Raw genomic sequence first — 26,041 nt, 5'->3', positions numbered from 1 at the left:
TTGCCAAAATTTTTTAGGGTTAGTTTTAATATAATTATTGGTATTTCGAGTCCATTGAATTTTGTCTCTTTTTATTAAATATTTTACTAATTTACGATAATAAGAGAAAAGTGAATAGTAATAAGTGTTGTTGTTTCTTTTATAAAGCTTATGGAAATGCTTCTTTGACTTTAATGCTTGAATTAACTCACTGGTAAACCAAATTGGAAATTTAGATGATTTTTTGTTTGTCATTGGAATAAAGATATTCATATTTTCAACTACGCAATTGGTTAGTTGGTCAACAAGTTCATTTACATCCATAGAATTATAAAAATCTGACCAGTCATGATTTTTGATGGAATTGAAAAGACAGAGAAAATCACCTTTTTTATAGTTTCTAAACGTTGATTTAATGTTAGAACGGTTTTTGAAGGACTCAATCTTGATGTTGATGTTTAATGCAGGATGATAAATATCTTCTTTGATAAGAACATCATAAGCCTTTGTCACTGAACACAGCTGAAGATTGGTTAAACACAAGTCTAAAAGATTTATATGAGTTTGAATATTGTTGCACTGTTTTAGACTATGTACAGATATAAAGTTAAGTAAATGGCGCACCTTAGTGTTGATGTTCGTAGTCGCCTGATGGAAAAGGTTAAGATTAAGATTATTCCAATCTATACCCGGTACATTGAAATCACCGAGTATCAAAATGTCATCGTGAAATGAGGAGAGTTTATCTTCTAAAAACTCAAAATATATGCGGAGAACTCTGCCGTTAAATCTGGAGGTAAATAGATATTTCCAATAATTAAAGATTTTCTAGAAGATGATTTTATTTTAAACCAAACTGCTTCAACACCAGGAAAGTCAAAAACAACGTACAGTTGAACAGAAATAAATTTTGACTTCTTAACAGCAGATAAAACACCACCGCCTCTTGATTTATTGGTTTGTTCAGCATTTGTGTCATTTCTGAAGACATGGTATTGGTCTGTGAAATAGTGTGACGTAATGCTATTTGCATTAAGCCAAGTCTCAGTTAGGCAAATAATATCGAAATGTGAGCTAACAATATTATCATAGAACTCAACAGACTTAGTCCTTAATCCTCTGACATTCTGATAGTAGATATCAAACTCCTTAATGTTTGACGTTAGGACGTGAGATTAAAGTGCTCCTTCGGACACCAGGGATGCTGACGCACATACATTGGTTGATGCACGGCTAGGAGTGGGCCGTGGCTGAACGTTCGGCTCATCGTTAATTGTTTCGTTATTTAGAATCTGTTCCTGGTGTAGTTTGCCGTAAAAGGGGCTTATCATACAGCCACTAGGCCAAAAAACAATGTTGTTTATCCTGTTGAAATCATTTTCAAGTACTGAAACATGGAATGATGCATAAGAATTATATTTGGTTCTCAGTTTAGTCACCTTGATTTGCGATAAATTTAATTCATTTGAGATGTAGTCAATGATTTCTTTTTCCTGTACTTGAGGATCAAACCTGGTAACAAAAAGAGCCTTTGTTTTTAAGTAAGGTGGTTTTGAAATAGTTTTCAAAGATCATTTGAAAGATAAATTCGACACGTCCATTCTCACAAAACATACCATACAATTAAATTTACACAAGATTTCCAGTGACCTGTTTCGAGAAGAAATAGAAAAATATACACACATTGGGATGCACTCTGCAACACACAATACTGAATATACATGCATGGATATGTAGGAACACCCTACCTTAAAAACCGTCACAGTAACTGCAGTCCTCGGGAGGTAATTCACGCCAGTTTTTACAGGTTGATACATGACAGTTTACACAAGCAGAAGAACATGAGATGCCGTGTTTCCTACAACTGCAGTTGGATGCACCGCAACCATCTTCCTTGCAAGTGCACCTGATTACCTTCAAAAGGCATTCCGGAGCTGTTGACTTGTCTGTCGAAATTGGCAAGAGAAGGTGGACACATTTTCTCCATCCCCATTCTTCTGGATTCATCTTAATTCCCTTCCATTCTTGTATCTGATAGAAAACCCTTAAGAAATGGAAACGAGCTGAAGCACTAGTTGGAGGTAACTGTTCTGGTTGTACACATTTGGAACTAGTAGCTGCTTTCTCACTAAACACTTTAAAACGCAAAGTGTCGAGTGTGTCACTTCTCGACCCATTGTACAGGCGTACTAGCAGCTGTTCTCCCGATTTTACAATGTCTTCTTTTGATACACTGGGAATACTATCTGAAACACTTTCGCAAGTTGCCTGAAGGCACTGTCATTCTGGATCAGATCCAATATTTTCCCCTTTCCTATACCATAGATGAGTGATGTTGTGTCACATCCCATGAACGCATGGCAGAAAAGAATATTACTACAAATTTCATCACCGAGCTTCAGCTTTAGCTCCTTAATGTGATATGTTTTCTTCTGCCTTTGTTCACTTTTTAAACACAAACAGTTATGTGATTGTGGGTCAAAGTTGTAGAGTAAAAGGACAAGTAAATCTGTGTCTGTTCCTATAACTGGTGTCAACTGTTCTTTTGCACATTTTAAGGCTTCTTGGACAATGTAAATATCTGCATCACCTGGTGCTTCGACAACAGGACATTCTGCTTCACGTAAATGTATTGCTAATAACCTTAAAAATTGTCCTTTATTTCGCTCGTTCAAAAGAAACATATCTTTACGGAGTGATAGTTGCATTTCTGCTGTGAATTCAACTGCAGGTGATGCATTACCTCTTGTTCTTCTCATATGTGCTGTGTCTTTAGTACTGTGAGTTTTCCCATATCCATCAAATACAGTAGTTGCTAATCCATAATTTTTCAAGATGAAACGTACAGCTGAGCGATCTCGTTGTAAATTGCAGTATGGGGCCAAGGTAACTGATAAAGTAAATATCCTTCGTCAATGACATATTTAATCGCAATTGCGTTTTCATTCACTCAGTACAAGGGAATGGGAATTCAATCGTATAAATAGTAACTATACCAGGACAATAGTACATAAATTTTAAGCAAATTTTGATAAAGTTCAATTATATAATGCAACTTTTTTGCCCTTAATTTAATTCACGATTTATTTTGAAGTACGGTGCACGGTTTCCGTTTTTCTTCTTCTTTTTATAACTTTTTTCCGGGACATTTCCTGGAAAACAAAAAAAAACCAATGAAATGTTGATCTGTGTGAAATTCTAATATATTATGAAAAACATTGTTTACTTTATCTTTTTCCTAAACCATTATGCTGTAAAGTGCACAATTTTCGATTTATTTCATTTTTAATATTTTTTCCGGGACTAATCCCGGAAACGAAGCAGAAGTTATAAGCGGATTTTCTTGAACTTTGGATATGTTATGGAAAAGTTAATTTCCTTTAATTTTTGTCTCTACAGATTTTGTCGTCAGATGCATCGGTTTTGAGTTATTATTTTGTTTTCCGCGTTTTTCCGGGACAAAACCCGGAAAAAAAGTTACCAAAAGAAAGTGGATTTCGGTGGATTTTGGATATGTTATTCTACGAATTTTTCTGCGAATTTTGATGTAAAAAAAAAACCTTTTCTTGCAATTTGTCCATGTTTTTTTCATATACATATTTCCTGGACTAACATGGCGAGGCGGCAGGGCGGCTCTTATCTGGCCAGCAGTGTCGGCGAGGGGAGGAGGGTGGGTACTAGTGGGGTGGGGCAGTGAGGAGGAGATAAGAGTAGTTTCGAATGTCGCCACTCATCTCCGAGCAAGAACGACATGCTATGTACGCTATCACGCGTTTACTCTCTAGCCAGACGGTGCCCTTAACAATAATCTTATCTATTTCAGTATCTAATAACCTATCACTGTTCCAGTATTCATTCTCGATTTTTTCCACATGCCGGCAGCATTCTTTCCATTGCTCATTAGAGTAGCTACTAAACAGCTGTTCACATAATTTCTTCTTGTCTTCGAGTGAGGATGATATTTCTTCGCACACTTGTCCTTTAATATATCCCCACACTAACTCAATCGGATTGAGGTCAGGATGATAGGGTGGAAGCCTGATTACTTTGTGGGAGTTCATTTTAATGATTTTGTCAATTTTGTAAGTTTTGGAAGTGGGCACTTGTTTCGCAAGTAATAGTAGGTTGGCTTTTGTTAGGTCAGAGGCGAAAGTTACGTTGTTTATTTTTAGCCACCCTTGAATCACTTGTTTGGTGTTAGCGGAAGTCGGCTTCTTATTTGTCTGTACATTGTGATAACTTGCATTGTTGAGAACAATGACGGAGTATTCAGGCAAATTTGGAAGCAGTTTATGTGTAACCCATTTCGAAAAGTTTTCGAAATTCATGTCATTATGATAATCTCCCGTTGTTTGTTTTGACCGGAATATCAACAATGCATTCTGTACAAATCCCTCCTCTCCTCCTGCATTCACAATTATTAAACGCATACCTTTCCTGATTGGCTCTGTAACACCCAGCTCATTGTCCGATTGCCAACAAGAACTAACGCTGTGGGTATGTAGCATGGATGTACGTTTCATCTACATAAACGATTGAACAACCATCGTTTCGAAACTTGCGCATTTCTTGTAGGACTGCTGCTATATCAGGCTTCTAAATCAAAATCCTTCTCCTTGACTGACATTTCGTCCAACGGAATCCCAGTCTCTTTAACAGTTTTCTCAAAAATTCTTTACTGCAGTCCAAAAAAAATCATCTCGCAAAGCAGTCTTTAATTTATTTAAAGTTGGAACAGTTTTCCTGACAGTGTAAAATTCATGCACTTTTCTCCTCACAGCACCACACGTAAAATCGTCGACTTCTAACAGTTTTTTGCGTTCTTTTTTTTTGCCAGTAGGTGTTTAAAAGTTCAGACCAATTTTACTTTTTACTTTCCCCTCAGCCAAAATCCTTTTTACCGTTGATTCAGACACACCCGTCGCAGCACTTGTCGCTTCAGTAACATTGTATTTTAAACCGTACAGCAACTTCTTTTCTTTCAGATGCGTCGCAACGTTGTATACAATTTTACGCGCCTGTCCTCGCATGGGTCGTCCTGGAATAAGGTTCGACTTAATTCCCGAGGTTGTTGGGATAGGCTCGCTTGTTGTACCGTGTAACCCAGGTCCCGGCATGACACGCTGACGCAATCCTCACGCAGCCGAGTGAAGCGCATAACTGACCCCCTCCACTTCCCCTGGCGGCTATCACGTGACGGTAGTGTGCGTCACGCCACGAATTGGGGTCTGCGCAGGTTCACAAGTATCTTGCCGTACTATATTCGTAAAAATTAGTAAAAAAATTGTGCTTTCAAGTGCTCCAATATAATTGAGGTTTAAGTATCTGTATGTATTATTTATTGATATAAAATAAAATATTATTATTTAACAAAATTATTACTAAATATTATTAAATTATTAATGTTCAATATGTATTATTGGTTATTTAATATTTACAAAATAAAGAAATAAATGTAATAAAACATTTAATAAAAAATTTGTGACAAAAATTAAAATTGAACATCAAATGAAAATATTAATTTTTAATATTTATTATTAAATTGAATAAATAATAAATATTTATAAAAATAAATGAATAAATTTAATGAAAACTTTTTGATAATAATGAAAAATTAATATTAAATTAAGATAATAATAAATATTTAATAAATGAATAAACTTATATTAAATTTTTGAATTTATTATTAAATTTATTTATTTTCTTTTAAAATATTAAATAAACAATAATAAATATTTAAAACTAGGAATCTTATAATATTTTGTGCAAATTATGTTATATATATTTATTATTCTCTAAATTTTATTTATTTCATTTTTCAAATTTAAACTGAAATTTATTGACTGTGTTGACTATCTTTTTCCAGCCCTTTTATTATTTTATTGTAATTAATTATTTGCATGCAATTAAAAACTATTTTTTAAGGGGCCAAAGAAGTATAACTTCTCACGCACGTACATAAGTACACGCACCCATTTTTTTTTTTTTTTACAAAATTAATATTATGTGTGGTATTTTTTATTCAACGAAACTAAGAGTTTGCTAAAATTCAAGAAATTTTAATTTTTTAACTGTGATTTTGTGTATTTCAACTCTAATGTAAATCTGATAAGTTACGCTGACTGGCAACTATTTTCCGTGTGGGCCAGTCTGGCCTTCAAAATTCAGATTTATGTGTTATCATAATTAAAACATGTGGTTGTAAACGAACATGTGAGAAACATGACGGCGAAGTTTAACGAAGGGGCGGGAGAGAAGGCTCGTCTGTGGCCAGCGATAAGGAATTGGAGGGGGGAGTTCCCCCCCCCCCCCCTTATTCACACAGCAATGCAAAACAACACAAAAATACATGCAAACTTCTACATGCCTAATTTTTCAATGTTTCCACATTTAGAAGCTGGTAATACCACATTTTTAAGAAATAAGTGGCAAAAATTTGTATAAAAAATAAACTATCATTATTTTAGATTAATTCACTTTTTTTTTTGTAGTGTAAACTGTTTAATGTTGAATCCAATTATTTTCAGCATTTTTTCCAAACCTCTTTACTGTAGTCTATGACACCATCTTGCTAAGCAAGCTTTTTCAAACTTGGAAATATTTTTATAATAATGTCAAACTTGGGCACCTTTCATATTAGGTCGTTATGTAAGCTTATCATATTTTTTATTTATTTTTCACAGCTTGAATTTTTTTTTTGTTTAGAATGTAGAAGTTCTAAAGTCTATAATTTTAAAAGCTTTACCTTCTACCACAATGATGCCAAACAAGATTTGGAACTACCCTTTGCAATTATTGTGGATTCATTGAAATTGTATTTTAATTTGTGTGTTTCTCTTTAAGTTTGTTTTTAACGCATAGCAAGATTTTATACTATTTGACGAGCGTGGCGTGGTTATGGATCGACCACAAGTATCGTTCAGATTTACTTTGTCGTGGTTCTGGTGGTCGTGAATTTGGGTGCCACCGTATGATAAGGGCACACGGACCCGGCAGAGATGTCGCCCGTGTGGGGAACGAGATTCGGTCCCTCCTAGCCTCCAATCATCGCACAGACCTGGCCCGCTCTCAGCGTCGGGCACGCTTACACTCCAGTGGGCTCTTCCAGGCGACCCACACGCCTGATACCTGGGAGAGCTGGCACGTGGTCAGTAAATAACACTGTGAACTCACTACAACGTTAGGTCACACAGTACCCACGGCACGAACTGAGCCGGGCCTTGCGGTGGTCGCACAAGATGTTATCGAGTAGCTGTCTGGCAAAGTCCCGATAACAGTTAGAAAATACTGAGTTGAACAGTCTGCCGGCCGAGGCGAGCCCCGAGGATAATTTAAAATTGATTAAGATTGAATTACGTTAACAGATCTAAGTTCAGTTCGGAGATGCAAACGGATGAAGTCCCCGGGGTGCGTAAGCGTCTCACCTCGACCGTTGCTAGTTGCAGCTTGGGCCGGAAGGGCGCGCTCCCACCAGCGACGTGGCGTCTTCCACCGAACCACAGAACCGTTACACTAGTTTAGTTATGTGCCACGGGTAAACAAGAAAAGCACTCTTAAAATACTAGCATGAAAAATACATGCCCTCTCGTTACTTAGCTACAATGCCAATTAAGAAACAGAATATAGCACATTTGGAAAAAAAATTCTATACATAAAATAAAAGTACATATACTAGTTTTAGTGCATGCTGTTTATTAGCTAATTCGTAGGGTGAGTACTACAACCAGGTTACCGTATTTAATCGCATAATGTCCACACATTTCTTTTTAAATACTTGAAATGGAATTTTTTTAAATCCACATTAAGTCCGCACCAGACAAAGCGACCTTGGCCACCCCTGAGAGGCACAGTAATGGGATGGAAATTTACTGACGCTGTCAACAATGCTTTGACCTTGAGTTGTTCATTTCTCCGGAGCGGTCGCTGAGAGCGTTTGTAGTGTGGTGAAACCGTCCGGACTCAGAAACTCGCACTCTACTGTGCAGCTGCCTGCAACGTCATGCGAGTTGCAAGGGGATGGGCTATATATAGCACAAGCCAGTACACGTCCCACGTGCAGACGCGTGTGGGCTGGCTGCGGCTTCTGAACGTAAGAGCGCACACGCTAGTGAGAGAAGAAAAAAAAATGAGTGGCGTCTTCCACTAATCACCGGCACCCAATTATCTCGACACCTGTCACATTTCTCACATCCGCTGCGGAGGGTCGCCAGTCACCAGCGCTCTGCGAAGTAGTGTTTCAACTGGGCCGAGAGAAGGGTGCCAATTTTACAAAGCAGCGATTTTACTAATGGAACCCGCGGAACCATGAGCATACGTAAAATCAGGGTACTAGTAAACTAATTATGAGAGAAGAATTTTTTTACTCTACACAAAACATGTACAATTTTGAGAAAAAAAGTTTTTTTTCGGACTTCACCTCATAATGTCCGCACCCCATTTTTTTGGTCAAAAATGTAGCCAAATTACTGCGGACATTATGCGAGTAAATACGGTACTATAAAATTAGCTAAATATTGTTAAATTCACAGAAAAGTTCTAATAGGCTAGGTCCTCAATACACTTTAACCCTAAAACTCCGAAAAAGTTGTCACCCCACGTATACTATATCGGTAAAATGTGTATAATACGTATTCTCTCCCTGGTGTATTGCGTAAACTTGTGATTGTGTGTCGAAGTGCTCGCTCAAATGCTCGACCAAAACCAACCAGCCCAATGCATCATGGATCAGCACAGATTTTTCTTTTTAAAGTTTGCATCAGTCATTTAAATGAATATGTGAGGTCAAAAGCAAAAAGGGATATCTTGTCTGCAATTTCCGGTTTTTAGTTATTGATGACATGTCGCTATGATTTTTTTTTCGTTTGTTTCTGGCTTATGAATTTTATAAAATTAAAATGGGAATTTTGAGAAAAACACACTTCAAAATTAAAAAAAAAAAAAACACAGGATCATTAACCATTAATTTGTAATTTTTTTACCTTTTATTAATGTATTAAAATATAGATACCTCAGGAATAACAGCGTAATTATTTTTGAGAGTTCATATTGACAAGGGATATTTCAACCTCGATGTTGGATTAAGATTATAAATAGGTGTGGGTGCTTATCAATTAATTCTGTTCAACTTTTAAAATCTTACATGACTCGAGTTCAAACTGGCGACAGCCGGTTGGTTGGTGTCTATCTTTATTTTTTATTTTATATTAATACAAGAGGACCATATAATTAAAATATTTTGTTTATTTTGTTAACATTATATTTTATTTACATTTTAGAAATAATTAAGGTATGAAACAAAAGCTGGAAATGCCATCTTTTAAACAAAATAAAAGTATGTCTCATATACTGAAAATTTCAAAATTTAAACTGAGCATTGCGACGCTTCTTTGAATGTTCTGGAATGGGTTGAAAGACAGGTTCTTCAACTCATCCTTGCAATATTCTCTAATGTTTTTGAACAGGTACTCTTTACGTTTTCTTGACATTCCGTCTTGAAATCCATCAGATCCATTCATTTTCGGTTTTGAAGATCTTGTGTACATATGTACTTGTTTCTAGCAATTTCTGTTTTACAGTGAACTTTGCCTTTGTAATCACTATCAAACTCTAAGTGGTTATACTGGGTGATAAAGGGTGATTTCTTGTCATCATTGGTGTGAAGAAATTGTAGCAAGTCATTAATTTTTATGTAAACTTTGTCTTTTCTCATTTGCAACCATTGCAGCGGAATTCAATTGTGTTGTGGGTGTGACTGATCAATGCAATTGACTAATTCAGACAGAGAAAATACACTGGTAAACCTGAATTTTTTTCTTCAAAAGTCCGAAAGCCCATTTACAGGAAAATTTTGTGTGGCGTACTGGCATGAACTCAAATTTTTTATTGTTTTTCTGTTGACATATACGCCATGCCAAGTTCCCCAGTAGGATATTATTCTTATTTTGTGATATGCAGTTGTTGGCATGGATAAACATAGTTTTTTCGCCTAAAGTGTTATTTTCCAGGTGGTGATGGAACAGGCTCACAATAAGATTGGAACCTTTTGGGAATCAGGTAGTTAATGTGTTGTTCGTTGTCTCGCACATCACACCATAAATACAACCTTAAAATGGCACTAAGAAATGGATAGGACCAGACTGCAAAGGGTTGCTAGGTATGTGCAATATCAAAACTGTAACGTACTGAAGATTTGTCATCAATTTCCCAGTTGTCTCTAGTTTTTCTTTATAGTATCGTTGTAGTACTTTCTTTCCGTAGAAACGATCTGCAGATGGGATCTCATTTTCTCAACTGTTTGTATGTTTTGCTCTCCTGAAACTAAAGCCGTGGCTGCTCCAGAAGTAAAATGTTAATGGCATAAAGCACACAGATCGGTTCTGGGTTTCATTACTACATCGAGACAAATACTTTGCCAGATGTTAGTAAAAACCCTAAAGTGTACAGGTTTGAGTCATCTCTAAAAGAAGTCTTGTAAGTTTCATATATTTTAACTTCAGAGGCACTGGAAGGCAGTAAGTAGTTATAGACTTGTTTGGTGCTCTGTACTGCTTCTACATGGCAAAATCATGGCGTGCTGTTCTGAATAATTATTAAGGAATTTAAACAACAAACTCAGTATCCGAAAAAAATTTCATATTCTTTTTTTCTTTTTTTTGTGTGTTACCATGGTCTTTTGCAACCAATCCTGTAGTGTTATACATTTTAGTACGATGTTTCAGTCTTTTAATTTTGATATGTTGACCAAACATAAAGGTATTTTTTTGCTAACTGACCTTCCTTTCTGCATGTAACTGGTTCGTGAGGTTTTTCTCTAATTTTTTTTTTCGCACTAGAGGTTAATGTGGAATCTAATGTAAGGCAGCAAAGTTGGCCTAAGATGACTTTGTGTAATAAATTATCATTATCATTGTAACAATCGAGCTCTGTGCATTCATAGCGCATTTGCAAATATTCATTAGTTGAAAACAATTTGCAACAGTTTTCTGTGTAGCCACAGCTACTTTACAAGGGTAGTCACAAAATTATGGTCTTTTTCTACATTGAGTGTGTTTACAAAATCAATACAGTTGTCAACTGTTTGTTTCCAAGTTGTGCCACCATCATTTTCAACAACAACTTCTTGGTTATCACTTTTTTCCTCAATTTGAATAACATCATCTTCATCAATCAGATTTTCAATGTTACTTACAGAAATTTCATTCAATTTTGGAATATTTGTTTAGATTTAAGAGTCTGAAATCGTACTAAATCTTCTCATCCAGATAGTTCTTCATTTTCACTGCTTTCGTCACTGCTTAAACACTTTTTAGTAAAGTAATCAGCGTACACATTAGAGTCTTCATCTTATATATAAAAATGAATCGCCGTGCGTTAGTCTGGCTAAAACTCGAAAACGGCTGGACCAATTTTAATAATTTTTGTTTTGTTTTGTTCGCCTTAATACAGGGGTGGTTTAGGGAAAAAAATAGAAAAATCCCTAAATTTTTGTTTTTTTGTTACGTTTTCGCGCCTTAACTACAGAACCGATCATCATGAAATTTTGCATACACGTTGTCAGGGATACAGAAAAGGACATTGGGTACATTTTATCCAGAAATAAGTAATTGTTTAAAATATATTAATAAACACTTTAATAGAAAACCAAACTAGCCGCTGGTTGATTTTTGGTGTGTTTGTGTCATTTCTCCTTGGCCGCCATAGATTTGTCAACTTCTTATCGTTCTCCTTGGCGAGACCCGTCCGCTTAGCGAAGTTTGATATAAATTGTGAATATTTCATTGGTAACTATTTGTGGAAATAGTGTAAAAATATTTGTTATTCATTCCGTGTGGTTGTGTGAAATCTATTACATTTAAAAAAAATTTTTTGTAAAAAAAAGGTAGTGGATTTTAAGAATAGATTTGGTTAAAGCGAATTTAATTACATTTTGTGAACATTCATTTTGATCAATCATTATATCAAGGCTTGTTGGTTAGTAAGGTTTTATTGTTTTCGAAGATTTTTTTCATAGGTAAGGTATAATTTGGTTTTTAAGGTTTTATTTATTTGGTTAATAAGGTTATTAAAGTTTTTATTATTAAGGTTAATTGACTTTGCATGCTTAGACATAATCACTATTTCATTCAAATGTGTTTTAGTGAGACTCGAGAAATTAGTTTGAGAATGTCAATATTGTAAAGATCTCAAGGTAAGATCGACAGATTTGAGTGACTGTGAAAACAATTCCGTGTCGTTTTACAGGGTTCATTACAATGCCAAGGAGAGGACGAGCTGACATAGGTTGTCGAAGTCAATAAAATGCGCAGCGAGCTACTTCACGTGCAAACCATACCGATGACAAGCGAGAGACGGATAATGTAAAATAGTCGTATTGGCATGTCCAAATTACGTTTGAGAGCGACTGAAAATGAACGGCAAGCGAATAGATTCAGAATGCAACTAATTCGTGCACATCAAAGACAACACCAGCGAGCACTACAAAATGAATACGACCGATTGCGCCGACGCAGTGCTCCTGTGAACCTGGAACGAGCTGCATTCCATTACGATCCCGAAATCGATTACGGTGCGGACATGTCAGTAACTATTGGAGAAATGTCAGTCGTTTGTCCGCATTGCAATGCGTTGAAATTCAGTGGTGAATCTCCTGGATTATGTTGTGCGGATGGAAAAGTGAAACTGTCTCAATTGATCCCACCTCCAGTGCCATTGCACTCATTAGTTTCTGGAACGGGAAGTGATTCTAAGCATTTTCTGGCCAACATCCAAAAATACAATAGTTGTTTTCAAATGACGTCTTTTGGCACAACACACATTGTTCGAGACAATTTCATGCCCACTTTCAAGATTCAAGGGCAAATATATCATTTAGTAGGAGCGCTGTTACCACCACCGGATGTGGACCATCAATTCTTACAAATTTATTTTATGGGAAATTCGGATGCGGATGTTAATCAGCGTTGTGCTCACAATCCGATACTTAAGCAAGAAATTGTCAGAGAATTGCAAACGTTTCTTCATCAGAACAACAAATTGATCAAATTGTTCAAAATTGCATTGGATCGGATGCCGTCCGACAGCCATAATATCGTAATCAGGGCTGACAAAATGCCTTTGGGTGAACACGCAAGAAGGTTCAATTCGCCGACAATCGACGAAGTGGCTGTTGTTATTGTCGGAGAAAATGTGCAATCTAGTGATATCATGCTTCATCGTCGGAACAATAAATTGAAACGTGTGTCCAAAATGCACAGGACTTACAATGCGCTACAATATCCATTGATCTTTTGGCAGGGCGAGGACGGATACCTTTTCAACATAAAAATGGTTAATCAACTAACAGGCGCTGAAACCAATAAAAAAGTAAGTGCTATGAATTTTTATTCATACAGACTTATGATTCGTGAAGGCGAAATAAATCACATTTTGAAGTGTCGCCGTCTTTTCCACCAGTTCGCATTTGAAATGTATGTCAAAATTGAGACTGAGCGATTGACATATATTCGTTTAAACCAAAAGCAGCTCCGATCTGAAGAATACATTCATCTCCGCGATGCGATTAATGCCGACGGCGATGAAAACAATGTAGGAAGAATGACAATTTTGCCAGCCACTTACATTGGAAGCCCACGCCACATGCACGAATACGCACAAGATGCGATGGCGTATGTTAGACAATATGGCCGCCCAGACCTATTTATAACATTCACCTGTAACCCCCAGTGGATCGAAATCAAGAATGAACTGCTACGTAGCCAAACTTCAGTTGACAGACATGACATTACTGCCACAGATTTAAACAAAAATTAAAATCTCTGATGGATTTCATCATAAAGAACCGTGTGTATGGTCAAGTTCGTTGCTGGATGTACTTCGTTAAATGGCAAAAGCGTGGTCTGCCTCATGCGCACATTTTGGTTTGGTTTGTAGAAAAAATCATGCCGAATGAAATCGATTCAATCATCTCGGCCGAAATCTCGGATGAATCTGTTGATCCGAAATTGCATGCAGTGGTGACTAAGAATATGATCCATGGACCTTGCGGAGTTTTCAACAATGACTCGCCCTGTATGATCGATGGTAAGTGTTCCAAGCGGTACCCGAGAGACCTGATTGCTGACACTATCACAGGCAATGACGGATACCCACTGTATCGTCGGCGATCAGTTGCCGACAATGGGCAATTTGCAGTTGTGAAGGTCAAAGGGCAAGATGTTAAAGTGGACAATCATTGGATTGTGCCATATTTGCCTATATTGTCCAAGGCTTTTGAGGCTCACTTCAATGTGGAATACTGTAACTCCGTCAAGTTGATCAAGTACATATGCAAATATGTGAATAAAGGCAGCGATATGGCTCTATTCGCTGTAACAAATGCAAACGACGAAGTATCTCAGTATCAGATAGGTCGCTATGTCAGCAGCAAAGAGGTGATTTGGCGCATCTTTTCCTTTGCGATCCACGAAAGACACTCCACAGTTGTACATTTGGCAGTACATCTGGTAAATGGACGAGTGTATTTCAATCCAGAGAACGCAGCGGAGAGAGCGGCATGGCCACCGTCGACAACATTGACAAGCTTCTTCTCGGTTTGTCAAGTAGATGCTTTCGCTCGCACTTTGCTGTATGCTGAAATGCCACACTACTACACATGGAACACATCATCGAAATCATTTCAGCATCGGAAACAAGGAACACCAGTTGAAGGACATCCAAATGTATTTGCCTCAGATGCTCTGGGTCGCATATATACTGTGCATCCAAATAATGACGAATGTTACTATCCTCGATTGTTGTTGGTGAATGTTCGTGGTCCGACGTCATTTCAACAACTAAGAACTGTTAATGGGCATCTGTGTGCAACTTACCGTGCGGCATGTCAACTCTTACAGTTGCTTGAGAACGATTCGCATTGGGATAATACGCTCAAAGATTCTGTCATATCTTCATCACCTCATCAAATTCGCACATTGTTTACGATTATCATATCCACATGTTTCCCTTCAAATCCGAACGATTTGTGGATCAAATATAAGGACGACATGTCTGAAGATGTTTTGCATCGTGTGCGTCACCAAACTTTAAATCCGACATTGCAAGTGACTGCAGAAATTCACAATGAGACATTTATCATGATAGAAGACATGTGTTTATTGATGGCGAGTAAAATGTTGTATTTTGGGATGATATCTCGCAATTGTCCAATGCAAGATGTATTTAACCACAGGTTACAAAGAGAACAATAATACGACACCGAAGCATTAGTCGAAGCAGTTCGTACAAATGTTTCGCAATTGAATGAACAATAAAAGACTGTATACGACTCTTTGATAGAAGCTGTGAACAATGGAACTGGTGGAATTTACTTCCTGGATGCTACCGGAGGGACTGGGAAAAGTTCTTAGTTTCATTGCTTTTGGCAAGGATTTGATCGCAGAATGAAGTTGTCCTAGCATTGGCTTCATCTAGAATAGTAGCGACTTTGTTAGAAGGTGGACGAACTGCACGTTCTGCCTTATTGCCGCTGAACATGCAAAAAACGAGACACCAGCTTGCAACCTCGCAAAAAACAGCGCAATGGCGAAGATTCTACAGATATGCAAATTGATCGTTTGGGACGAATGCACAATGGCCCACAAGAGGTCACTGGAAGCGCTGGACAGAACGTTGAAAGATCTTCGTGACAATCAAAACATTTTTGGTGGAGCCATGATTCTGTTGTCCGGTGATTTTCGTCAGACTCTTCCAGTTATTCCACGATCAACTGTAGCTGACGAACTAAACGCGTGCTTAAAATCATCAAATTTGTGACGGCACGTGGAGACACGCCGATTGACGACTAACATGCGAGTGTTTTTGCAACAAGATCGAAATACAGATGTGTTTTCGAAGCAATTGTTATACATTGGTAATGGGAAAATTGCAGTTGACATCTCGACTGGATTAGTCACATTTCCCACTGATTTCTGTCAGTTGACCGAATCGAAGGAGCTCATTCGGCGTGTGTTTCCGAACGTAGTACAGAACTTCAAAAACCATAATTGGCTGCGCGAACAAGCCATATTGGCAGCGAAAAACAAAGATGTCGATGATCTTAATGCATCCATTCAAAATTTCATTCCGGGACAGTTGTTTTCCTTCAAATCGGTTGACACAGTTATCAACCAGGATGAGATAGTCAACTATCCGACAGAATTTTTGAATTCCCTAGAATGGCCTAGATTACCACCTCACAATTTGCAATTGAAAGTAGGCTCAGTCATCATCATGTTAAGTAACATCAATCAACCTCGACTATGCAATGGAACGAGACTAACTGTTAAAAAGCTTATGAAAAACGTCATAGAGTAACTATTATCACGGGAAAGTACAAAGGAGAGGATGTTTTGATTCCGCGCATCCCGATGATTCCAACGGACATGCCATTCGATTTTAAACGACTACAATTCCCCGTGCGTCTGGCCTTCGCGATGACCATAAACAAATCTCAAGGCCAGTCGTTGGAAGTTTGTGGAATTAACTTGGAGTTTCTGTGTTTCGTGCATGGACAACTGTATGTTGCGTGTTCGCGTGTTGGAAAGCCATCATCTTTGTTTATTTACGCGCCGGAAAACAAAACGAAAAACGTAGTTTACCAGAACGCTTTGCATTGAATGTTAACTGCATTTATCTTTCATGTAAAATAAAAACATTGCATTAATTTGAATTACAAACGAGTTTCATTTAATAACCAATCAAAACTCAAGCTGTACACGATGGGACTTATATTATCGATCTCAATGAATTGGAGTTGGAAGGGTGATAAAAATTAATATCTTTTGAAGAGTTACAATCAAATAAATTTTAGGTGGTACGAAGTTCACCGGGTCATCTAGTCACTTATATTTTCACCATTTTATTTTAAATATTGAACACTTTTTCTTCAGTCATTTTTTATTTCAAGTCAAACACAACACTCACCATGACAACATTCCAAAACAAAATAACAATGCCAGGCATATAGCTCAGCTAATTGGTTGACAGCTGTCAGCACGGTTGTCAACCTATACTTGCGAACAATGTAAATGTTCATAGGAAAAAAAAAATACTCATGAATTAATTATTATAGTTAATAGTGATTATTAATAGCTGATAATATCAATAAACATTAAATAATTTTATTATAAAGTTCAAGGTATAATACTTGCATAAGAATAATATTAGTCACTTTATGTGGCTAATACATTTATGAAGGAAAAGGTACCTGAAGGTACCAGGGATTTTAATAACCAGAAAACGTTCTTCTGTTGAGAGAAGCTCGTTGTAGTTCCCTCAGTTGCCGGTAGAATGCAGGAAAAGCTTGTTCAAAGTAATGCATAGAGGACCAGTGCATTTATGGAAAGGGACCTCTTGTCCCATGTCCCATGTTATTTCTCCATAAGCGACAAGAGGTGCCTTTTTTCCAGGGCTGAACATTGACTGCTTTATCGATTATTTGAAGTGTTTCATCGAATTATATTGGGTTATTGATCGATTACAACATGCAAAGGACAAAATGAACTATAATAAATTTCAAAAATCAAAAAATTGATAATTTTGATCCAAACCACTAATTTTGACTACTGAAAAATTGAAATCACCATTAAGAGATCCTTTTCTGATTTCCGCCTCATAAATAGCTAAACTAACTTTAATAAATAAGCCTTTATTACAGATTTTTACTGAGACTATATATACAGTAAAAACACGTTTATCCATTCCTTGTTGATCCGGAACTCTGGATAATCCGGATCAGATTGGTAGACATTTTATTTAATGTATACATAAAAATGTTTAACTATGTTAACTATGTTAATGGGGAGGCAACACTTTAATCTCACTGCATTCAAACAGAACTCATCAAACTAAAGTGGTCTCCATGCATCAAGTGCAGTAGTCAGCTGTCAGACAGTGACACCGATGTGACAGGTCCATGCATAGACACCAAGCAGGTCTAGTAATTGCATCCTCCACACAAATTCTGGGCTTAGCCACGCCACTTTCTTCCCCAGTATTGTTTGTTTCTTTGTGATTGAGTTGCCAGCTCTAATGGCCTTGCTGTCGATGAAGCTCAAAGCCCAGTACGAAAATAAATTGCTATTTGTTGCAGTCAATGTATGGGATGACTGAGACCAGCCCAATCACGTTCCAGCCTTTTGAAGACACTCCGACTGAAAAACTGGTCAACACTGTGGGTTACGTGTCAGAACATACGGAGGTTAGTTTTTAATCGCATGTATTTAATTTTCTTATGTCAGACAGTATTTTGTAATAGAAACACTGATGGGTTTGATCACAATATATAAATATAAGCCTATTTTCTAAAATATTTTTTTGTTTTTTGTCCCAAAGTTCATGCAGATATAAATCACATTTCAAACCAAGAAAGAGCTGCCTAAATTATGTATATAAAAAAAGTTTATATATTTCAGGCTTTTAGTAAAAGAGTTAGTTATTGGAAATGAGATCTAGACGGAAACTCACAGAGATATTCCGAAACTAAGTATCCTTTATTATAGCTGCCATTACAGAATGCCAGTGCCATGTTCAGATATGGTTGTCATAGTAACTGCACCCACCCGTGAGGTGTGAGGGAAGTGATTGCTGTCATAGTAACTGCACCCACCCCGTGAGTTGTGAGGGAAGTGATGGCTGTCATAGTAACTGCACCCACCCCGTGAGTTGTGAGGGAAGTGATGGCTGTCATTGTAACTGCACCCACCCCGTGAGTTGTGAGGGAAGTGATGGCTGTCATAGTAACTGCACCCACCCGTGAGTTGTGAGGGAAGTGATTGTTGTCATAGTAACTGCACCCACCCGTGAGGTGTGAGGGAAGTGATGGCTGTCATAGTAACTGCACCCACCCCGTGAGTTGTGAGGGAAGTGATGGCTGTCATAGTAACTGCACCCACCCGTGAGGTGTGAGGGAAGTGATGGCTGTCATAGTAACTGCACCCACCCCGTGAGGTGTGAGAGAAGTAATGGCTGTCATTGTAACTGCACCCACCCAATGAGGTGTGAGGGAAGTGTTGGCTTTCATAGTGACAAAACCCACCTCATGAGGTGTGAGGGAAGTGATGGCTGTCATAGTAACTGCACCCTCCCCGTGAGGTGTGAGGGAAGTGATGGCTGTCATAGTAACTGCACCCACCCCGTGAGGTGTGAGGGAAGTGATGGCTGTCATAGTAACTGCACCCACCCCGTGAGGTGTGAGGGAAGTGCTGGCTGTCATAGTAACTGCACCCACCCCGTGAGGTGTTAAGGACGTGATGGCTGTCATAGTAACTGCACCCACCTGTGAGGTGTGAGCGAAGTGATTGCTGTCATATTAACTGCACCCACCCCGTGAGGTGTGAGGGAAGTGCTGGCTGTCATAGTAACTGCACCCACCCCGTGAGGTGTTAAGGACATGATGGCTGTCATAGTAACTGCACCCACCCGTGAGGTGTGAGGGAAGTGATTGCTGTCATAGTAACTGCACCCACCCCGTGAGGTGTGAGGGAAGTGCTGGCTGTCATAGTAACTGCACCCACCCCGTGAGGTGTGAGGGAAGTGATTGTTGTCATAGTAACTGCACCCACCCCGTGAGTTGTGAGGGAAGTGATTGTTGTCATAGTAACTGCACCCACCCCGTGAGATGTGAGAGAAGTAATGGCTGTCATAGTAACTGCACCCACCCCGTGAGTTGTGAGGGAAGTGATGGCTGTCATAGTAACTGCACCCACCCGTGAGGTGTGAGGGAAGTGATGGCTGTCATAGTAACTGCACCCACCCCGTGAGGTGTGAGGGAAGTGATGGCTGTCATAGTAACTGCACCCACCCGTGAGGTGTGAGGGAAGTGATGGCTGTCATAGTAACTGCACCCACCCCGTGAGGTGTGAGAGAAGTAATGGCTGTCATTGTAACTGCACCCACCCAATGAGGTGTGAGGGAAGTGTTGGCTTTCATAGTGACAAAACCCACCTCATGAGGTGTTAAGGACGTGATGGCTGTCATAGTAACTGCACCCACCCAATGAGGTGTGAGGGAAGTGTTGGCTTTCATAGTGACAAAACCCACCTCATGAGGTGTGAGGGAAGTGATGGCTGTCATAGTAACTGCACCCACCCCGTGAGGTGTGAGGGAAGTGATGGTTGTCATAGTAACTGCACCCACCCCGTGAGGTGTGAGGGAAGTGATGGCTGTCATAGTAACTGCACCCACCCCGTGAGGTGTGAGGGAAGTGCTGGCTGTCATAGTAACTGCACCCACCCCGTGAGGTGTTAAGGACGTGATGGCTGTCATAGTAACTGCACCCACCTGTGAGGTGTGAGGGAAGTGATTGCTGTCATATTAACTGCACCCACCCCGTGAGGTGTGAGGGAAGTGCTGGCTGTCATAGTAACTGCACCCACCCCGTGAGGTGTTAAGGACATGATGGCTGTCATAGTAACTGCACCCACCCGTGAGGTGTGAGGGAAGTGATTGCTGTCATAGTAACTGCACCCACCCCGTAAGGTGTGAGGGAAGTGCTGGCTGTCATAGTAACTGCACCCACCCCGTGAGGTGTGAGGGAAGTGATTGTTGTCATAGTAACTGCACCCACCCCGTGAGGTGTAGGAGAAGTAATGGCTGTCATAGTAACTGCACCCACCCCGTTAGGTGTGAGGGAAGTGCTGGCTGTCATAGTAACTGCACCCACCCCGTGAGGTGTGAGGGAAGTGCTGGCTGTCATAGTAACTGCACCCACCCCGTGAGGTGTGAGGGAAGTGCTGGCTGTCATAGTAACTGCACCCACCCCATGAGGTGTGAGGGAAGTGCTGGCTGTCATAGTAACTGCACCCACCCCGTGAGGTGTGAGGGAAGTGCTGGCTGTCATAGTAACTGCACCCACCCCGTGAGGTGTGAGGGAAGTGCTGGCTGTCATAGTAACTGCACCCACCCCGTGAGGTGTGAGGGAAGTGCTGGCTGTCATAGTAACTGCACCCACCCCGTGAGTTGTGAGGGAAGTGATTGTTGTCATAGTAACTGCACCCACCCCGTGAGGTGTGAGAGAAGTAATGGCTGTCATAGTAACTGCACCCACCCCGTGAGGTGTGAGGGAAGTGCTGGCTGTCATAGTAACTGCACCCACCCCGTGAGGTGTTAAGGACGTGATGGCTGTCATAGTAACTGCACCCACCTGTGAGGTGTGAGGGAAGTGATTGCTGTCATATTAACTGCACCCACCCCGTGAGGTGTGAGGGAAGTGCTGGCTGTCATAGTAACTGCACCCACCCCGTGAGGTGTTAAGGACATGATGGCTGTCATAGTAACTGCACCCACCCGTGAGGTGTGAGGGAAGTGATTGCTGTCATAGTAACTGCACCCACCCCGTGAGGTGTGAGGGAAGTGCTGGCTGTCATAGTAACAGACCCACCCCGTGAGGTGTGAGGGAAGTGATTGTTGTCATAGTAACTGCACCCACCCCGTGAGTTGTGAGGGAAGTGATTGTTGTCATAGTAACTGCACCCACCCGTGAGGTGTGAGGGAAGTGATGGCTGTCATAGTAACTGCACCCACCCCGTGAGGTGTGAGAGAAGTAATGGCTGTCATTGTAACTGCACCCACCCAATGAGGTGTGAGGGAAGTGTTGGCTTTCATAGTGACAAAACCCACCTCATGAGGTGTGAGGGAAGTGATGGCTGTCATAGTAACTGCACCCTCCCCGTGAGGTGTGAGGGAAGTGATGGCTGTCATAGTAACTGCACCCACCCCGTGAGGTGTGAGGGAAGTGATGGCTGTCATAGTAACTGCACCCACCCCGTGAGGTGTGAGGGAAGTGCTGGCTGTCATAGTAACTGCACCCACCCCGTGAGGTGTTAAGGACGTGATGGCTGTCATAGTAACTGCACCCACCTGTGAGGTGTGAGGGAAGTGATGGCTGTCATAGTAACTGCACCCACCCGTGAGGTGTGAGGGAAGTGATGGCTGTCATAGTAACTGCACCCACCCGTGAGGTGTGAGGGAAGTGATGGCTGTCATAGTAACTGCACCCACCCCGTGAGGTGTGAGAGAAGTAATGGCTGTCATTGTAACTGCACCCACCCAATGAGGTGTGAGGGAAGTGTTGGCTTTCATAGTGACAAAACCCACCTCATGAGGTGTGAGGGAAGTGATGGCTGTCATAGTAACTGCACCCTCCCCGTGAGGTGTGAGGGAAGTGATGGCTGTCATAGTAACTGCACCCACCCCGTGAGTTGTGAGGGAAGTGATTGTTGTCATAGTAACTGCACCCACCCCGTGAGATGTGAGAGAAGTAATGGCTGTCATAGTAACTGCACCCACCCCGTGAGTTGTGAGGGAAGTGATGGCTGTCATAGTAACTGCACCCACCCGTGAGGTGTGAGGGAAGTGATGGCTGTCATAGTAACTGCACCCACCCCATGAGGTGTGAGGGAAGTGATGGCTGTCATAGTAACTGCACCCACCCGTGAGGTGTGAGGGAAGTGATGGCTGTCATAGTAACTGCACCCACCCCGTGAGGTGTGAGAGAAGTAATGGCTGTCATTGTAACTGCACCCACCCAATGAGGTGTGAGGGAAGTGTTGGCTTTCATAGTGACAAAACCCACCTCATGAGGTGTTAAGGACGTGATGGCTGTCATAGTAACTGCACCCACCCAATGAGGTGTGAGGGAAGTGTTGGCTTTCATAGTGACAAAACCCACCTCATGAGGTGTGAGGGAAGTGATGGCTGTCATAGTAACTGCACCCACCCCGTGAGGTGTGAGGGAAGTGATGGTTGTCATAGTAACTGCACCCACCCCGTGAGGTGTGAGGGAAGTGATGGCTGTCATAGTAACTGCACCCACCCCGTGAGGTGTGAGGGAAGTGCTGGCTGTCATAGTAACTGCACCCACCCCGTGAGGTGTTAAGGACGTGATGGCTGTCATAGTAACTGCACCCACCTGTGAGGTGTGAGGGAAGTGATTGCTGTCATATTAACTGCACCCACCCCGTGAGGTGTGAGGGAAGTGCTGGCTGTCATAGTAACTGCACCCACCCCGTGAGGTGTTAAGGACATGATGGCTGTCATAGTAACTGCACCCACCCGTGAGGTGTGAGGGAAGTGATTGCTGTCATAGTAACTGCACCCACCCCGTGAGGTGTGAGGGAAGTGCTGGCTGTCATAGTAACTGCACCCACCCCGTGAGGTGTGAGGGAAGTGATTGTTGTCATAGTAACTGCACCCACCCCGTGAGGTGTAGGAGAAGTAATGGCTGTCATAGTAACTGCACCCACCCCGTTAGGTGTGAGGGAAGTGCTGGCTGTCATAGTAACTGCACCCACCCCGTGAGGTGTGAGGGAAGTGCTGGCTGTCATAGTAACTGCACCCACCCCGTGAGGTGTGAGGGAAGTGCTGGCTGTCATAGTAACTGCACCCACCCCATGAGGTGTGAGGGAAGTGCTGGCTGTCATAGTAACTGCACCCACCCCGTGAGGTGTGAGGGAAGTGCTGGCTGTCATAGTAACTGCACCCACCCCGTGAGGTGTGAGGGAAGTGCTGGCTGTCATAGTAACTGCACCCACCCCGTGAGGTGTGAGGGAAGTGCTGGCTGTCATAGTAACTGCACCCACCCCGTGAGTTGTGAGGGAAGTGATTGTTGTCATAGTAACTGCACCCACCCCGTGAGGTGTGAGAGAAGTAATGGCTGTCATAGTAACTGCACCCACCCCGTGAGGTGTGAGGGAAGTGCTGGCTGTCATAGTAACTGCACCCACCCCGTGAGGTGTTAAGGACGTGATGGCTGTCATAGTAACTGCACCCACCTGTGAGGTGTGAGGGAAGTGATTGCTGTCATATTAACTGCACCCACCCCGTGAGGTGTGAGGGAAGTGCTGGCTGTCATAGTAACTGCACCCACCCCGTGAGGTGTTAAGGACATGATGGCTGTCATAGTAACTGCACCCACCCGTGAGGTGTGAGGGAAGTGATTGCTGTCATAGTAACTGCACCCACCCCGTGAGGTGTGAGGGAAGTGCTGGCTGTCATAGTAACAGACCCACCCCGTGAGGTGTGAGGGAAGTGATTGTTGTCATAGTAACTGCACCCACCCCGTGAGTTGTGAGGGAAGTGATTGTTGTCATAGTAACTGCACCCACCCGTGAGGTGTGAGGGAAGTGATGGCTGTCATAGTAACTGCACCCACCCCGTGAGGTGTGAGAGAAGTAATGGCTGTCATTGTAACTGCACCCACCCAATGAGGTGTGAGGGAAGTGTTGGCTTTCATAGTGACAAAACCCACCTCATGAGGTGTGAGGGAAGTGATGGCTGTCATAGTAACTGCACCCTCCCCGTGAGGTGTGAGGGAAGTGATGGCTGTCATAGTAACTGCACCCACCCCGTGAGGTGTGAGGGAAGTGATGGCTGTCATAGTAACTGCACCCACCCCGTGAGGTGTGAGGGAAGTGCTGGCTGTCATAGTAACTGCACCCACCCCGTGAGGTGTTAAGGACGTGATGGCTGTCATAGTAACTGCACCCACCTGTGAGGTGTGAGGGAAGTGATTGCTGTCATATTAACTGCACCCACCCCGTGAGGTGTGAGGGAAGTGCTGGCTGTCATAGTAACTGCACCCACCCCGTGAGGTGTTAAGGACATGATGGCTGTCATAGTAACTGCACCCACCCGTGAGGTGTGAGGGAAGTGATTGCTGTCATAGTAACTGCACCCACCCGTGAGGTGTGAGGGAAGTGATGGCTGTCATAGTAACTGCACCCACCCCGTGAGTTGTGAGGGAAGTGATGGCTGTCATAGTAACTGCACCCACCCCGTGAGTTGTGAGGGAAGTGATGGCTGTCATAGTAACTGCACCCACCCGTGAGTTGTGAGGGAAGTGATTGTTGTCATAGTAACTGCACCCACCCGTGAGGTGTGAGGGAAGTGATGGCTGTCATAGTAACTGCACCCACCCCGTGAGTTGTGAGGGAAGTGATGGCTGTCATAGTAACTGCACCCACCCGTGAGGTGTGAGGGAAGTGATGGCTGTCATAGTAACTGCACCCACCCCGTGAGGTGTGAGAGAAGTAATGGCTGTCATTGTAACTGCACCCACCCAATGAGGTGTGAGGGAAGTGTTGGCTTTCATAGTGACAAAACCCACCTCATGAGGTGTGAGGGAAGTGATGGCTGTCATAGTAACTGCACCCTCCCCGTGAGGTGTGAGGGACGTGATGGCTGTCATAGTAACTGCACCCACCCCGTGAGGTGTGAGGGAAGTGATGGCTGTCATAGTAACTGCACCCACCCCGTGAGGTGTGAGGGAAGTGCTGGCTGTCATAGTAACTGCACCCACCCCGTGAGGTGTTAAGGACGTGATGGCTGTCATAGTAACTGCACCCACCTGTGAGGTGTGAGGGAAGTGATTGCTGTCATATTAACTGCACCCACCCCGTGAGGTGTGAGGGAAGTACTGGCTGTCATAGTAACTGCACCCACCCCGTGAGGTGTTAAGGACATGATGGCTGTCATAGTAACTGCACCCACCCGTGAGGTGTGAGGGAAGTGATTGCTGTCATAGTAACTGCACCCACCCCGTGAGGTGTGAGGGAAGTGCTGGCTGTCATAGTAACTGCACCCACCCCGTGAGGTGTGAGGGAAGTGATTGTTGTCATAGTAACTGCACCCACCCCGTGAGTTGTGAGGGAAGTGATTGTTGTCATAGTAACTGCACCCACCCCGTGAGATGTGAGAGAAGTAATGGCTGTCATAGTAACTGCACCCACCCCGTGAGTTGTGAGGGAAGTGATGGCTGTCATAGTAACTGCACCCACCCGTGAGGTGTGAGGGAAGTGATGGCTGTCATAGTAACTGCACCCACCCCATGAGGTGTGAGGGAAGTGATGGCTGTCATAGTAACTGCACCCACCCGTGAGGTGTGAGGGAAGTGATGGCTGTCATAGTAACTGCACCCACCCCGTGAGGTGTGAGAGAAGTAATGGCTGTCATTGTAACTGCACCCACCCAATGAGGTGTGAGGGAAGTGTTGGCTTTCATAGTGACAAAACCCACCTCATGAGGTGTT

At 41.8% G+C, this 26,041-nt stretch overlaps 1 protein-coding gene across 5 annotated transcripts in view; it reads left to right on the top strand.

Annotated features, from left to right (window-relative positions):
• LOC134533287 (medium-chain acyl-CoA ligase ACSF2, mitochondrial) overlaps positions 1 to 26,041 on the top strand; it is a 177,757-nt gene that overhangs the window by 95,096 nt on the left and 56,620 nt on the right. For 4 of the 5 annotated variants that reach the window (XM_063370743.1, XM_063370745.1, XM_063370747.1 and 1 more), the window contains one exon: positions 18,107 to 18,214. The exons of the other annotated variant lie outside the window; for it this stretch is intronic. In XM_063370743.1, the coding sequence (XP_063226813.1) occupies positions 18,107 to 18,214 (108 nt within the window). The remainder of the gene's footprint in view (positions 1 to 18,106; positions 18,215 to 26,041) is intronic. 5 annotated transcript variants of the gene reach the window in all.

This window comes from Bacillus rossius, chromosome 6 (genome assembly GCF_032445375.1).
Source record: "Bacillus rossius redtenbacheri isolate Brsri chromosome 6, Brsri_v3, whole genome shotgun sequence".
In the NCBI taxonomy this organism is placed as follows: Eukaryota; Metazoa; Arthropoda; class Insecta; order Phasmatodea; family Bacillidae; genus Bacillus; species Bacillus rossius.
The sequence above is the reverse complement of the archived record's forward strand: the minus strand, read 5'-3'. Positions and strand labels throughout refer to the sequence as shown.